This window comes from Gossypium hirsutum, chromosome D13 (assembly GCF_007990345.1).
Source record: "Gossypium hirsutum isolate 1008001.06 chromosome D13, Gossypium_hirsutum_v2.1, whole genome shotgun sequence".
NCBI classification, from domain to species: Eukaryota; Viridiplantae; Streptophyta; class Magnoliopsida; order Malvales; family Malvaceae; genus Gossypium; species Gossypium hirsutum.
Window position 1 is genome coordinate 7,490,475 of NC_053449.1, and position 17,939 is coordinate 7,508,413.

General features: G+C 29.5%; 1 protein-coding gene across 6 annotated transcripts; it reads left to right on the plus strand.

Annotated features, from left to right (window-relative positions):
• The first annotated feature begins 3,283 nt into the window (after positions 1–3,283).
• LOC107920115 (protein LNK1) lies at positions 3,284–8,954 on the plus strand. Of its 6 annotated transcripts, none has more exons than XM_016849645.2 (9): positions 3,419–3,663; positions 4,183–4,254; positions 5,335–5,918; positions 6,140–6,464; positions 6,895–7,596; positions 7,701–7,849; positions 8,089–8,224; positions 8,313–8,398; positions 8,785–8,954. In XM_016849645.2, exons 2-9 carry the CDS (start codon positions 4,234–4,236, stop codon positions 8,867–8,869), a joined length of 2,088 nt encoding a protein of 695 aa, XP_016705134.2. In that variant the 5' UTR covers positions 3,419–3,663; positions 4,183–4,233; the 3' UTR covers positions 8,870–8,954. The 6 variants fall into 6 exon arrangements, with proteins under 6 accessions (XP_040966095.1, XP_016705134.2, XP_016705135.2 ...); XM_016849646.2 differs by having other exon boundaries at positions 3,421–3,663; positions 4,141–4,254; XM_016849647.2 differs by having other exon boundaries at positions 3,421–3,663; positions 4,145–4,254.
• The last annotated feature ends 8,985 nt before the right edge of the window (positions 8,955–17,939 follow it).

Here is a 17,939-nt window from a genome sequence, read left to right on the forward strand (position 1 = left end):
AAGCCCTATGCTGGGAATACAACTACCTACTGTCAAAATAATTTGTAACAATAAAAAAAAAAGAAAAAAAAAACAAGTGTCTATAGTTGTTGATATTAATATCGAATGTGTTCATCAGTACATATCGTTTCAGCTTTAAACTAATACTAAATTAATGGTGTAACTCTATCAATATCAATTTATATAGACAGAACATTTAAAAATTTTGATATTTAAATTAATTTTTAGTGTTATTTTTTTAATAATTTTAAATTTTTTACAATTACATTGGAAAATATATCATCATCAAATTAAGTTATTGCACTTAAATAATAATTTTAAATTTTACATTTGTATTAAATGTATTTTTAGGTATATATTTTATTAATAAACTTGAAATTATATTATAAATATATATTAAAACTATTGATAAATCAAAGTACATTCATATATGATTGATAATTCTACTATGGAGTTCGAGACTTTGACTTAAATAACAAAAAAAAAAAATTAGAAATTAATTAAAAACATATAAATAAATAAAAATTCTTAGATCGAGTCATGTCAAGTTTGAATTTAGATTTTGAGATGTCAAATGAAATTATGGATTTAAATAATATTTAGATTCATATTTTAAAACTACTATATTGAATGTCCGATGCAAATAAGCATCCTGAATATTCATTATTAAATTTGCATTATTTATGATATAGATTTGAATTTCAAATCCACTAATTTCAAAATTCTTATAATTTTGATTATATATATAATGAATTTTATAGGATTCAAATTAAGATTTTTGTGGATTTAAAAATCCGAATAATAATTAAAAATTTTGAGTCTAATTATTTGCTATTTTAGACATCTTTTAGATAATAATATTTAATTTAAATTTAAATTTAAATAATAATATTTAGATAAATTATAAATAATAAATAAGTTGTATTTTTAGACATTTATGATTTAGAAGGTTAAATTAGTCATATATGTAAAAAAAAAGTTTATTGGCTAAATAGGCTGATTTCTTGAATATTTAGGGAAACAATTCGTTTTTGAAGAGAGAGTAGGAAAACATGCCGAGCTAGATGCGCTTGTCCTTTAAGTTGTATTTTCTAACTTTTTTAATATAATTAGTTTGATTGGTCATATAGTTAAATGTTAGTGATTTTGTTTCAAGTTTTTTTTAATTAATAAATATATTGTTTTCAAAAATATTTTATTTTTAATTCATCTTTTTAATTAACAACTCTTTTATTCATAAATTCAAATAATTATTAAAAATATGATTATTTTTAGTAAATATAATTTTTTATATGCGTAATATTTATTTTTCAATCCATATCATGAGTGTAGTAAATTTTAGTATTATATATTTAAAATATTTCACATATAAACATAATGATATTTGAAATAATTAATTGAAATATTTCGCATATAAAAATATTTGAAATATCATACCCACAATATAGATAAAAAAATATTTGAAATATTTTACATATAAAAATAATAATGACATTTGAAATAATTATTACATTTTATAATTTTAGAAATCACCTTATGCACAATATATGTGAAGAAAATAAATATTATACATAAATAAAAATATATCAAAAAAATTAGTTGATGTTTATATTATATATAAAGGAGTTATTAATTTTAAATATTTTTAACATAATGATATATGTAAAATATATATTTGTATTATATAATTACATATTTATTATTTAATTTATCAATAAAAGAGTTATTAATTAAAAAGATGAATTAAAAATAAAAAAATAAAAAATAAAATATTTATTAATTAAAAATATAAAAAAACTTGAAACAATATGAAACAAAAATTACAAATTGAACCTAGGACTTACGATAAAATTACTAACATTTAACTATTTAACTAAACAAACTTATTATATTAAAAAAATCAGAAAATATAACTTAAAAACAAAAGTGTATAGCTAGATACACTCTCAAAAAACGACTTATTTTCCTTAAATTTTAAAAAAATTAACCTATTTAATCAATAAACTTTTATTGTTAGCATATATATGACTAATTTAACGGATTTAGAATTATGATTATTTAAAAAATAGAGAAATCCACTTAAAAAGGGAAAAGGGGGTCCACTATAAAGCAACCTTTAATTAATTAATGAGTTTTTTTAATTAAAAAGGAAGGGGCGGCGAAGTAATAAATAATAATAAAAGAATTTAAAAAGGTAAACTACACATTAGTCACCCAACTATCTAAAATTTTTATTTTAGGTATTTAAAACAAAAAGTTTGCTATTTAGGCACCGCGTTACATTGTTCGGTCATTTTAGTCACTGCTGTTAAAAAAATAATATAATAACAAATTTAGGCTTCAACTTTTACGTATTATATCAATTTAGTCATAATTTTAAAAAATTAATTCTCAAAATTTACAAATATTCTCAATTTAATCCTATTTTAAAAAATTCAAAAAAATATTTAAAAATACATAAACATTTAAAAAAATATAATAATAAATTTAAATTATATTAAAATAAAATAAAATAAAATAAAATAAAAAGCCTCTACCACCCCGTACCCATCCCTCTCCTCCTCCCCACTGGAGCTCCCCCACCACCCTGTCCCTATCCCTCTCCCCCTCCTCCACCGGACCTCCCGCACCTCCGTCCCTCTCCGTCCCCCCAAACTGGGCCATAGGTCCCAGTTCTGCAATGAAATTTAAATTAACGTAAAAAATTAGCATCAGTATATACTCCTGCAAATCCACTCGAAAGGGCCATCACCTACAAAGCATAAACATATGAATTATAATAAATTTAAACTTCAAAGTCATAAGTCAATTTATTTTTCTCCATCTTAAATTTGTTGTTATATTTTAAGAAAATATTTATGTACTTTTTATATATATATTTAAAATTTCTTAGGATTAGGATCAAATTGAGAATATTTATAAATTTTGAGGGTTAATTTTTAAAATTATGACTAAATCAATATAATATGTAAAAATTGAGAGATAAATTTGTTATTATACTGTTTTTCAACTGCCACATCATCTTGCTAACGAGAGTCACCAAAATAACATAATTATATAACATGAGTACTTAAATTATAATTTTTTTATTTTAAATACTTAAAACAAAAATTTTTATAGTTGGATGACCATTTATGGAATTTACCCTTTTAAAAATTATCAAAACCGTCACCACCCGGTAACGCTAAAAAGTTTAAACGCCAAGTTTTTGAAAATTTTTGGGACGTGTCGGATTTTTGAGAGCCTAAAAGACGTGAACCAATCATGTTAAAGAAACTGATCGGATCTCATCGCCCAACTCTCATCCACTAATTCTGATATCAAACCCCTTTTAGCTACGCCGTTGTTTTTCATATCCTCGCCACGTGTTATCTTATAGTCAACTTGCTTCACGTTTTAACCTTTTAAAAATTAAGAAAATATTTAATCACAAAAAAAACCCCATAATTATTTTAAAAAAATTCAGTGCTCTATTTGTTCTCTAGAACCTCCCAGAAATCTCTCATATTTTGAATAGAAGCTGTTTCGGTTAATTGGTGAATCACTTTGTACTGCGGATTTTGGAGCTTTGGTTTTTTGGTGAAGTTGTGCGTTTACTGGAAAAAAATCTGTTCTTTTTTTCTTTGGAGTATTTGATTTTCCGGTGAAATTTGTCTGTTTCAGGTGAGATTTTGTTATTATATCGCTTTTTTTTTTGTGCGGAACTTTTCTTTTAGTTGATCTGTTTAGATTTAGGTTGTTTTTTATTTTATTTTTTGTTTAGTTTATGAGAAATGCTTGAAACGGAACATAATTTTTTGTTTTTTATTTTTGAAATTTTTATAAGCAACTTACTAGAAGTTAAGTTAAATCTGATACTATTTGCGGTTATAATATTATTTTTTGCCGTTATCAGGATTTGAGGTTTTAGTTTTAAAGAATTATTCTGCTGTTTGTTTGATGAGAAAAAAAATGATTTGCACAAGAAAAAAACCCTGAATTTTCACTATTTGTTTACTGCTAAATAAGATGTGGATTGAGTTTCGTGCTTTCATGCTGAAAAGTAATATAATTTTTGTTTGATGTGTATTCATAGCTTTTAGTTTTAGGTTTTAGATAAGGATTTTTCTAATTTGTGAATTGTTCTGTTTTTCCCGTTAGAAAGCTTAACCGGAAAATAATTGTCTTCCGTAAACTTGGCAGCTGATAAAAAGATGGAATTTGTGTTTAGTGGTGGATAAGGATCTAGGAGGAATGTCTGACTTTTTGTATGAGGTAAGTTTCTTGTTACCTTTTACTTTTTCTTTTTCTTTTCAGTTTATTTCCAATTTCTAGTAATCTAGTGCTGCAGTGGTAAAAGAGTTAGTGTAGGATGCTATAATTTCGTCTTAATAATTCAACATGAGATTGGTTTTGCTTTCAGTCGTTCATTAGTTTTTTCATGTAAATAGAACTTAAAGTTGTATAGCATGGAATAGAACCTCTCTTGTTATGATATTAATGGAGGGACTATTGAGTATTTAAGGGTGATGGATTTGTTCTGAAGAAAACCTCAAGTACTTTAGTCTGAAGCTTGTTGTTTCCTTGATTTGTGGGTTTTGTGTTGCCTGTGGGACTTTGTTGGCAAGTTAGGATTTCAGGGTTTAGTTTGCTCATTCTCTTCTTCTTTCCAAGTTACATTATGTCATATTATATATCATTATTATGTTCTTGGAATGGCTGTTCAATTTTGCTCTTTTATTAGAGACTGGACATCCTGATAAGTGCCAGTGAATTTAACCCCAAGATTGATTTTATTATTCTAGTTTAAGTTGTTTCAATAATTTAACCTAAGCTTGTTTGCAGGTGACTGATATCATTGCACCGAATAACAATTCCTTTGTACTAATGTCTTCTTCTTGGTGTGTTGTTTTAAATAGGATTTTATTCAGTTTAAGGACTTGATATGCCAATGTTAGATTTGCTTACTAATGCTAATTTTTGGTACACAATAGAGCCGTTATCTAGTGCAATGGTAAAAATCCTTGGGGTTGAAAGTGTGCAAGGGCATGGGCGCAGGCAGAGGCACGAGATGATTGCTTTATAAAAAAAAATACATATTTATAGTATTTATGCTGGTGGGATCATAATTGGATGGCTATTCTTTTGAAGATTGCTCTTCGGATTCGCCTTGAGCCACCTTAGTGGCCACCTTGTTTTTGGTTGCATTACCATTTTATGAAATGCCTTGTGCTAGATAAGGGATGTAACTCAATTCATCCTTCTAAAGTTATCTTTAATTTCATCTACTCTATTTTCATTTCCTTTGACAAAGAATGACTGATTATGACTAAACTTATGTAATTGATGTTACAGCTTGAAGATAATGTTTGGGATGAATTTGGTGCTAGTGCTACCGATGATCATATAGTTCCTCGTACTGTTGATGAATATGGGGCTCAATTCAAAATTCAAGGGGATGGTCGAACAAAACCACAATATGAAGTGAATGGAGTTGCTAGGAATGCAGATAATACGGCTAAATATGGTATTTTGGGAGAGAAGAAAAAAGGCATTCATACTTTGACCAAGAACAAAATGTTGGAAAAATGTCCTTGGTCTCACAGTTCTGATGGCATATTTCCCACTTCAGGTGATAATGACTCACTCAAAGAAGTTACGGGCATGGTTTCTGATGATCCAATGATGTCCAGCCAGGGTCTCAAAACTGGTGATATAGATTCAGTTAGCAGTGATTTCTGTGCTGAAGATCCTGTCTTGGTTGACAACTGTGCTACAGAGGACAATAACATCTACTGTTTTCCGCTAAATCACATGTCTGATACTAATGATGATCTCAGATTTTTTAATAATAACCATGAAGACAAAGAAAACAGCGATCTCCTATGTTATGCCTGGGGAGATATTGGAAATTTTGAGGATGTTGACCAGATGTTCAGGTAGTTCTTGAAATCCTATTATTAATGAGTTTCTCGTTTTGCTTTACTATGTAAAACCCAAGGTTCAGTAGGATCTGTGCTTTGAGTATAACATAAAAGCATCTATGTTTGAACATCCGTAAATATCCACATACATGTACCTGCACCATATTTGTACGCATGCATGTATTTGGGTTTACATAGTACTTATCAGTACTTAACCTTTCATATTGATCTTACAGAAGTTGTGATTCAACGTTTGGGTTGGGGAGTCTCAGTAATGAAGATGATTTGTGCTGGGTTTCATCTTCACATGCTACTGAAGGATCTCAAGATGTGTTGAAGGCTGATGCTAAGTTGAATAGTTTACCAGAGCATTGTGCAACTTCCAGGCCAGACAATACCGGTCCTTCAACTATTGATTCTTGCAAGAAAAATGTACTTCTAAGTGACAAAATAAGTTCCCTTGATACGAGTGGTGATAATCCTGGTCTTGCTGACATGTCTTCTTTGGATGTATTCAATAAAGAATCTGAAATTAAGGATGACTTGACACCCACTGAGCAGGTTAGTAAAATCTTTCCTTTTTCTAAACTTATCTGTCTTTCCCTATTGATCTTTTTAATTTTATATTTTGTTTAGGAATATCTGAATATCTAACTTTGTCAGCTAGAAGTTGTCATCCTCCAAAAATCTTTTAGGCACTTATTCTTTCTGAAGATGAATTTCGAGCTACAGTAAATTAGGATGATAAATAGAAATATTACTAATAAGGTACTTTGAAGGAAACTGCAGCCTACTATCGGCAAGAATTATGCCATTTTTATAGTCCTTGTTCATATGTATATAAATCTTCAATCTAAAGTCGGATAATAAATGCTATGATCTATGCTTAAGCTGGTTTCAGATGAAAGAGTTGATTGTAAATTTTCCTTTGACATATTATTGCCATGTGGAATCTTTACTATGTTGTCTAAGTTGTATCGTTAAATTACAGATCAGCCCACAAAAAAGGCAGTCCAAGCAACTGAGAGCATCTGGAGAAGAAACAGATCATCTCCTCGAAAATGGTGGCTCTTATCACCATTATGGTAACATCAAGCAGTTTGCAGATGTGAATTATCCCTTTACTGATTCATCATGTCAACTCTTTTCCCCACTGGACCTTCAACAGCACAAGCAAAACACGGGCCCTGATTCTGTAAGCTATGGGCAGGCCAGTGTTCCCTATATGCATCTCAATAACAGCGGTCCTTCAAACCAAATTTCAAGATTTCCAACTAGTGCCAAATCTGAAAATAACGGGCATCCTTCGACAAACGAGTCATCTTGTGCATCGAATCAGGCACAGTCCATAGAGAGCTCTCGGGGTCTTTCATTTGAGGTTCCTGACATTATAACGAATGAGAAGATGGGAAAGCCATTTCATCAACAAGATACAAAAGCCCCAGTCAACAGGAATATCAACCAGGCAAGAGTGGAAAGTCAGATTGCATTTTATGACCCAGTCACTGTTCAAAAGCAGGTCTGTCAGTCCGAACAGGACGAAGGTCATAGTGAAGTTGAAGGATTTGGTGTAGGGAAGCAAGCAGAATTAGGCTTTTCAAACAGGCAGGAAAGCTCTTGTGTAGGTTCAATATTGGGTGAAGTCTCACTAGAAGCAACCAGTTTTCGGCAGCTTCAACAAGTCATGGAAAAGGTATAACTGATGGAAAGGTTTTATGATGTGCACATATTTGCATGTCTCTTGTAGGTAATTGGTAAAACAGTAATTGGTTGAGTTAAAACTGCTTGAATTTTCAGTTGGATATCAGGACAAAACTGTGCATACGGGATAGTCTGTATCGCTTGGCTAGGAGTGCTGAACAAAGGCATAACTGCACAGATACGAAAAATGGCATTAGAGATGATGATGATGCAAGTGGTTCATTGGTGGCCGAAGAAACAAACAAGTATGTTTTGTTGCTTTGAATATGAATTTCTTAGTACTTTTGATGTTGTCACTGTTTGACCACGTAAGGCAAATGATGTGAAAATCTGGACATTAATGATAATCACACATAAGATGTGAACTTGGCAAGTATCGATTTCTAAGGAACTATGAACAGTTACATCTTGAGTACAGTGTGCTTCTTTTGTCTCATTCTTTCTTGTAATTCTAAATGCTGCGTTTTTTCGTTTTGTTTTCCAGGTGCACTAGAATTATGGGTATAGAAACTGACACAAACCCTATAGATAGATCCATAGCACACTTACTATTCCACAGGCCTTTGGATCCGTCTCTAAGGCCTGCTACTGATACCGCTTCTCTAAAGTCTCATGGCATGGTAAAGCACTTGTTCATTTTCTGTTTTGAAGAAAACTCATGTTTCCCCTAAGCTCACAAAACATTACGCTGCGGATTTGAAATGGCAGATTCATGGCTCCCCCACTGCTCAACCTGCCTCCGCTGAAAAACAAATCGATCATGAAGAAAACGGTGCTGTTTCAGATAACAACAGGTAACTTTGTGAATTTAATAAAATAACAGAGTGCAGCACTTTGTAAATTGTTATCTTATTTATGATCATGTGAAATGATTGTGGGTGAGGCCTCAGAAAATACAAAGATGATGCAAAGGGTTGATTCTGCATATTTTTTAGGCTTTGATTTTTTAGATAATGTTTTGTTATAACTACTTATAAGCTATTTGTCACTAATACTTCAAAAAAATTTCTATTTGTTTTTCACAAACTATATGGCCTTTTGTGCGACCATATAAGACCAATTTTTTCTTTGAAGAGTACTTATATTAAGGAGCTAATTTGTGGACATTTATAGTGTTCAAAATGAATTCTAGTTGTTAGAAACATTAATATCAGGTTTAAAAATTGTTTCTGCAACTCAGGTTTCGAGACTTGCCAAAATATCTCAAAATATGGCTGAAAAATATAGCCGTTCGCAGGTTATATCTCGAGACATACAATCTTTGAAGTAGATTTTTGTATTTGAACTTTTGTGTATCTAGACATATGGTCTTATGTTTTAAGACTTGATTACTAAAGTGCCTTAAAATTATTTTAAATGTCTTAGAACATTTTAGTATTTACTAAAAAAAAATTAGATAAATTATTGTATATTTAAAACATGTTTTTGAGTATTGTTATTTTTTGAAAATGTTTGATAAAATTTTCAACCATATTTTATCAAATGACTTGGAAAATATAATATAGATATAATTTAAGAAAAATTCACATCTTGAAAACACCTAAATCATTTAGCTAATTTCAATAAGAGATATAACAATTAAGCATGAGAGAAATTCAATAAAATGCAGAAATTTAAAAGAACTTTATGTATGTACTCAAAATAAAACATGAATAAGCTTATGATATAGCACCTACCAATAGCATGCATTTAAACAATGTATCAATAAAGCATATATGTATGGATATTAATGTATTTGTATGAGCATATGAAAATATACATTCAAAGTGAAGTGGATTATGCAAATTTCATTTCTCTCTCTACTTCTTGGTATAGTAAACAGTATTTTTAAAGATGTTTTAAAAATCAAAGTTCAAAGAGAATAATAATTAATGTAAGAACACAGTGTCATAATATATTAATGATTAAATGGTCCTTTTCTGGAGACATTGTTGCAGTAATACAAAAATTATAATTTAAACATGTCAAAACATATAGACAAATACACCTAAAACCTATACAAAATATTTTAGCAAGTCTATAATTATAAAACATGTGCAAACAATGAACCATAACAATGTGAGCATACTTAAATAAAAAAAAAAAACTAATTGACGTCCTTTTATAAACATAAAACACCTCAAGCCAAAATATGGAATGATTTAAAAATTTCAGAAAACGCACATAAATTTAGTACAAGGGATATTAAGTATTTGTCATATATTTCAAACATACTTAAATGCAAATGTACCAATATGCAACTTATATGAACTTAGATCTATTTATTAACGACAAAAACTTACGGATCAAAAAAAATTCAACTTTAAATTTTTAAAATTTTCTTTCAAAATGGCTATTAAAGTAGTAATACAATCATAAATACATTTTTAACCAGTTTGAATTTTTCAGGAATTCTAAAACAAACTTATTTAAGTGATCAATGACCTTGTTAACAAGAAAATTAAAAATCACATCTTGAATTTTTTTTTAATTTGGACTCTTAATGGAGAAATATGTAAAAATATCACCATAAGTTGTTTTTGAAGCATTTGCTAAAACTTTCTTTTTTGATAAAAAATAACAGCTCTAAGTGATTACATTAAAGAATATGTCTAAATGATTTTAATGTCCATAATTTCTCATAATCAATATTTGCATTTAAGCTGTAGGAGTCCTACAAACTTGCATCAAAACTCAAATTGTTGCAAGTTGCAATATTTATTTGTCTAAGCAAAATATAAAAGTAAATTATAAAAAATGTTAATTCATTTTTCCCAAAAATTACTTTCTTAGAAGAAATCTTTTTAAAAATGCTTTTTTTTTCCGCAAAAATGATTTTCAAAAGTAAACTTGAAATCATAAAAAAAAACCATCTAGTTCTGTTTTCTCCTCCTAGTGTCACGGGCCAAAGTGCAAAGCCCGTGACCATGCCGCAAGAAGCGCCCTATGGAGGTCTATCGATTAGATGGGGGACATTCAGCCCACAAGAACTGGCCCGATTTAGAGAGTGCTACTAAAGAAGCCTATCAGATTGAAGCCTGGTTGGCCCAATGATGAAGACATGGCAACTTAGGCAATTTTGGTAACTAATCTTAGAAGATAGAATAAAATCACATATTGTAAGATTAGATTAGATTTGATATGGTAAATCTTGTAAATCCCTAAAATCAAGGGATATAATGAATCTCATCTGTCGATGTACATGTATCTTGACCGTCGGTTTTGGGGGAGCTCAACTATAAATAGAGAGCCTCCCCCTCATTTGTAAATCATCCATTGTAACTTGAATTCTTAAGAGTAATAGAATTCTTGAGCATTTACTCAAACACTTTGTGTGCTTTCTTTCTTTAGCTTTCTGTTGTTCTCTTGGGGGCTTCTTTTGGCACAATCGCTTCCGCTATATAAATTGGTGCCTTGGAGGAGTTCTAAAAGAATCCTCTCTTTTGGGAGTTAAGGCTGACTTGGGCGAGTTTGGACGAACGGATCGCCTAAGGCCGCACGGATTGCGAGACGAAAGGTCTAACCCCGTGACACTAGAATGTGCATGTGAAAATTCCTAAATGTAATGTCTTAACATGCATGCATCCTAAGGATAAATTTAAGCATGATTTCAACAAAATCGATCAATAAATTACAATTCATGCCCAATAACACAATATATAATTTGAAGCATAAAGGTTATCCATCCTTCTTTGCGTCCGAATTCTTATGCTTTGCTTCTTAATGTTTCAACATAACCGCAAGAGACACTTGGATTTTGGTACTCAATTTGCTTTGGGTCCTTGGAAATTAGTTACACGCCTCTAGTTTCTTTTGAAATCTATACTTGTTTTATATTAATTTTTTATTGGACAAGTATGTAAGGTATGATTATAAAAATGACTGCTCAAACTTTTACCATTTTTGATGAATTTTCTAAAGGTAATCAATCCTTACATACTCAAGTGTAATCTCGAACGGTTTCATGGAACAATTATTCCTCACATACTCATTATAACCCCAAATAATCTCATTGAACAATGGCTCGCTTTATTACCTAATCTCATATGGTTGCTTTGCCTTTTAATTCCGAATGGTTATTTTATTTTCACTATGAGCATGATTTTTAATACTTACCAATGATCACGATGCTTATGATTTTGGCATAATTCGAAAGACTTTTGGACTACCACAAATTTTGCAAGAAAAAGTAAGTAAATTTTCCTTAATCAAATTGACCTCATCCATAAGGAAAAACTCTTACTGCTGCTTTTGTCTTAAAGAAAAGTTACTTCATAACATTTCTTTCAATTGGAGGGAATTGTTATCGTAAACATCTTGATCACATTGTGAGTCTCACCAAGGACCTCTTTATTACATTTTTTGAGATTAGGCAAAGGGAATCCAATTACCATACACGTATTTGGGCTTTTTCTTTCCTCAAGGGAGCTCTTTATTACTTCTCTCCCCCATTCTAATCACGGATGGATCTACGTCTTGCATTGGTGAATCGTTCTAAAATTTCACCACCTTCTCCACCTTGTTGAAACTTTACACCAACAATAGGCTTAATCCACATCAAACTTGGTTAACTAAATCGTATTTTTGCGTAAAAAAATTATTTTATTTAAATTGATTTGTAAATAATAATATTTAATACTAATTAAGAGAAGATATTTTATTAGTTATCTATATAAGAGTTTTATGTACCATTAGTGAATAATAACTTGATATTTCATCATTAAATGAAACAAAAAAGTAGAATTTATAAATAAAAATACTAATATATTTATTTGAATGTAATTAAATATTAATTTATTATAAATAAATACAAAAATAATCCTAAATTCAAGACCCTCGACTTTAAATCTATCATCTTAAATTTTAAACATGAGAGTTATTAGTGATTATATATAGTAATCATAATTAATATTTAATCATATTTAAATAAAATTATTAATATTTTATTATAAATTTATCTCTTATTCTAAAGTGTTATGTTATTAATCATTAACAATGCATGAAACATTATTAAAATTTTAATTTATATAGTATTTTATTTATAAATTATTTAGGTTAATACGCGCTTCAAGTCTATATATATATTTGTACATTTAGAATTTAATCACTATATTTTTATCTCTAAAAATTTAGTTCATCCACTTATCGAACTTAAAATTTCAAGTCCAATTACTAACCTTGTTAAAATTCTTCTATTAAATTTATTTGAATGGTGTGTAGAAATTAAAAAAATTCACTTGATAGTAAAGTAGTAAAAAGAACAAGGTATTGAATCTGAATGTAACAGAAGAATTTTAATTGTATTTTAAAATTTAAAAATAGAGCATATTTTAATCGATGATTTATTACAAATATATATTTTTTCTAAAACAGTTCATTAATTTTTGAAAGCACATCCTTAATGCCTTTAATTTTAAAGTTTTGTTTATAAAATTTTGAGTTGAGATTTACTAAGATTTATATACTAATAAATTATCACACGCGTACATATTATAAATTATAATAAAATATATTAAATGCAACTAATAATGCATATATATTCAAAATTAAAAGAAGAACAAATTAGTTTAATTTTTAAAAGTTAAAAGAAAGAGTCGCTCTTCAAAATCTTATATGTTGTATATAATTGAATGATATGTACCACAATTCTTAATTTTATTTACCCATATATTAATTAACTTATATTTAATTATTTTTTAAATTTTGTAACGAGGTTATGAAATTAAATCATATTAATATATAAATTTATTTTTAAAAATATAATACTTGATATTAGATTAATTTTATTGCAACATTACATCTATTTTTTAGCTAGATTTTGATATTAGTATCTAAAATTGTCTATAAGCATTATTGGCAATTATCAAGATTAATTTTGTTTAGTTATAAATTTTAGCTTTTTTACTTTATTAAATTTGAGAGGATAGTCTTTATATTTTAATTTTTCAAATTTTAGTTTTTATATTCCTCGCATACATTCAACAATGACTCACCTTACTTACATTAATATAACCTTTAATGGTTGTTTCGCCTTCGAGGAAAACTCAACTGTTAGTATTTTATTAAAATAAATAGTAAATTTAAAGCTTAAAAACATTTAGGTTGTTGAGAATATTTTAATTTTTATTGTTCTAATTATGAAATTTCGCAATATAAAAGTAAAAATAAAGTTATTTTTGTTGAATAATTTAGTTGGATTTCATTAGAGTTAATTGAAAATAGACCATAGGTTTTGTTAAAATGACACCAACTTGATTAAGTAATTTCCAATCAAAACAAAAAACTTTAATTGATATTTTTTCTAATATCTTTTTATTAATTTAAAATTAATATATAATAAAATGAGGTTTTTCAGTGTGAAAACCTTTATATTGTTCAATTTGATTTGTAATAATAATATTTAATATCAAATTTTTATTTATATATAAATTTTTTTTATTATTCTGTGCTTTTTATAAATTAGATCATTAATTTTTTGAAAAAATATCTTTAATGCCTCTAATTTTAATTTTAATTTATTTTTTACGAGTTAACTTTAAATTTTTAAGCTTCGATAATGATATGCATAAATTTATGAGTTGGATTTTGCCATAAAAATTTGTGTTGTCTATTTATTATGTTAAAATTAGTAATTAAACTTTGACATCTGTTATTATTTTGGCACAATAACTTATTTAGCTCTTAAACAAATTATTTTAACTCTTCATTTAAAATTTTAAATCATTTAGATTTGTAATAAAAAAATCATTTTGGCACAATTAAATATTTTTTAAATTTAAAAAAATTCATAAAATATATAAAAAATATATCATTTTTAAATTTTTTTAAATTTAAAATAATTAATTAATTCCTAATGGATATACTCATGGACTATTTTTTTTTTGCCAAAAATACTAACAGATAAACGTATATTACCAAAAGAATTAATAGTTAATAGTTAAATGTAAAGGGATAAAATTTTGACAGATTCTTTCTGTTGGTTTTTAAGAGAAAAATATGTTATTAGTGTTTAATATTGAACTAACGGTAGAAGTTAAGTTAAATTTAACTACATAAACTAAATAAAATATGAGACAAGGACTAAAATAATATTTTTACCATTTATGTAAATCAACAGAGAGAGAGTAGCAGAGGTAGTTTTCCACGAGCCTCTCTCTCGTAAGCCCTGCCGTGGTGCCGTCATAATAAAAAAAAAGCACCCGATAAGCTGGGTGTATCCTTAATCAATGACGTGACCATCTTCTCCGTCTATAACTTTGATCAAGGCAAAACTGAGCTCTGAATTTGGTTGGACATGAAATGACCAAATCTGAACCATCGCGTTTGGCTTCAGGCTATCCTTATTGTTCTTCAACACCTTACTATAATCTCTATTTATGATATATGACAGGCTCGATCCATTGCTCCACTTGGTCAAGTTCACCGTGTTGGAGATTTGAGTGGAGACGATAGAATCGGAGACTTATATGGAAATAAGCAGTACACTTCGAGGCATGGATGACGCTTTCCAAAGAGAACTATTTGCTTCCACACAAAGTTGCTAGAGGGTTAAGACAAAGGTCCTCTCGGGATACAACGAAGTTTTGAATTTCCTTTGATTAGCAAAATCGAAGAATTCCCTAACTCTTACTCTAGTTTCTGAAAATAAGATTGATTGTAATTGTATATGTTGTGATCACCATAATTCCTCTATTTATATGCACTCAACGAATACAATTTTGAAGAGCCACAACCCTTTATATTGGACATACTTCTTGAGAGAAACATGTCCCATGGAAATGTATCCATTGGATGATAAATCATCACTTTTAATTTGAATAGTGCTTATGAATAATTAAATTTGTAAGATGATAAATCATCACTTTTAATTTGAATAGTGCTCATGAATAATTAATTTGTATTTTATAATTTTCAACAATCTCCCACTAGATTGCTAATTCCAGAAAATAAGTACACAACGATTATGCATAAAGAAGGGTATCCGCAGATTGAACCTTCCTTTAGTGCAAACTCTCAGAGTATCAACAAAGTGCATAGTGGCTAGTCGCTTGAACCATCACTCTTAAAGTCAATACTGGAAAAATTTTACACATAATCGTAAAGTATTAGAGTAAGAGTTTAATTTGCTTTAGCACCGTTATGGCCATGTGCTCATCTCATTTCATCAACATGTACGAGAGAAAACCATAAAGAAAATCTCGTTGAAACGGCACCACTTCATGTCCATATAGGTGGATTTCATGACAATTAATGTCCATCCATTAAGAGTAAAACTCATTCTCCTAAAATATAAACACTAAATCCTGATCCTTAGTGTATGTTGTCATTTGATAACTTGTTATAACCCTTTGAAACTTGAAACTAACTTTTGGCTAAACCAAGGTAGGGTTTCCATTATCAATGACGTGATTAGAATGGTTTTAATCCCATCTTAGTGGTCATACTCTTAATCAAATCCCTTGACAAACCTTTTGTTAATGGATCTGCTAAATTGTCAATTAACTTAACATAGGTAACAGTTATCACACCGTCCCTAATCAACTGTCTTACGTACATACTCATGTTTCAAACTTATATGTCTAGATTTTCCATTGTACACCTTATTGTACGCTCAAGACATTATAGATTCACTATCACAATATATGGAAATGGTGAACCTACGTTGTGGCCACAACTTTACTCCATAGTTGAATGTGAAATGCAAGTTTGTTTCTTGGAGGCCCAACTAATAGCTCCACCTCCAATTGTAAAAATCTATCCCGATGTGAACTTATTGTCACTTAGACTTGTAATTTAACTTGCATCCGAGTAACCTTCTAGTACTGCGGGATAATCACTATAGAATAATCCCAAATTTTTTGTTTTCTTAAGATAAACAAAAATCCTACAAATGCCTTTCCAATGATCGGTACTAGGACAATTTGTAAATCTCGCCAATTTGCACATAGCAAATGCGATATCAGGTCTAGTACAATGCATTGTATACATTAGACTTCTGATTGCGCTTGCGTGCTCAAGTTGCAGTGTAGCCCTGCCATTATTCTCACTTAATTTGAAGTTCGAATCGTATGGAGTGTTTGAATCCTTGATATTCAAGTGTTTAAAATTTTCCAATACTTTCTTGATTTAGTGAGATTGACTTAGTGCAAAGCCCTTTTCATGCTTTTTCACCTTTATACCTAGAATTGTATCTACCTCATTGGGATCCTTCATTTTAAATTTCGAGGCTAGATACCTTTTGGTCTCACAAACACCTTCCATGTTCGTACCAAAAATCAACAAATCATCTATATAGAGACAAATAATTACACCATACCTATCGGTGAATTTAGTGTAAATACATTTATCCGCACCATTATGAAAAGAACCATATGACAAGATAACCGAGTCAAATTTCTCATGTCACTGTTTAGGCACTTGTTTTAAACCATATAATGACTTGATCAACATGCACACTTTATGTTCATTCCCAGGAAGCACAAAATCTTCTGGTTGCTCCATGTAGACTTCCTCTTCGAGATCACCATTCAAAAAAGCCGTCTTAACATCCATTTGATGTACATGTAACTTATGGATAGATGCAAGTGCTATAAGAATTCGAATGGAGGTTATCCTAGCCACTGGTGCATAAGTGTCAAAATAATCTAAACCTTCTTTTTGCCTAAATCTTTTAGCCACCAACCTAGCCTTAAAGGTTAGAGAACCCCCTGTTGGAGTATTCTTCCTTTTAAACACCCATTTACACCCGATAGGCCTCGATCCTTGAGGAAGATCAACTAGAATCCAAGTATTGTTGGATAATATTGAATCCATTTCATCATTGATCGTCTCTTTCCAAAATGTTGTATCCCTAGAAGTCATGGCTTCACCATAGGATTGTGGATCACCATCCACATTAAACATTATGGGGATCTTCCTAATTATGAATTCTCTATTTACCTTAACAAGGAATGCTAGAGATTTGAGGAAATGAAATCAGGACCAAAGTCTTTTACTTTTCTCACTCTTTGACTTTTTCTCGGCTCTGTATCCTTATTATCACAAATACTTCTTTTGGTTTGATCACTTGAGATCATTGGTTGATATTCTTTTTCCAAATCTGTTGAATCATTGAAAACCTTATTTTCAATAAATAAAACATCTCTTGTTTCAATTATCATATTTGACACTAAGTCAAGAACACGATAAGCCTTAGAGTGTTAGACATATCCAATGAATGCACCATTGACGCTCTTGGACCTAACTTTGTTCTCTGTTTCGGTCAGGAACTCTATAGTAAGCCAAACACCCCCACACTTTGAAATAATCTAAGTTTGGCATTCGACCCTTCTATAACTCATATAGAGATACTTTAAA

What these genes read in the sequence shown, in the direction of transcription:
- LOC107920115 (XM_016849645.2), top strand. Translation starts at nt 4,234, where the DNA reads ATGTCTGACTTTTTGTATGAG. An exon ending in TGTCTGACTTTTTGTATGAG is followed by an intron (nt 4,255 to 5,334) that starts GTAAGTTTCTTG and finishes TTGATGTTACAG; the next exon opens with CTTGAAGATAATGTTTGGGA. An exon ending in GTGGCCGAAGAAACAAACAA is followed by an intron (nt 7,850 to 8,088) that starts GTATGTTTTGTT and finishes TTTGTTTTCCAG; the next exon opens with GTGCACTAGAATTATGGGTA.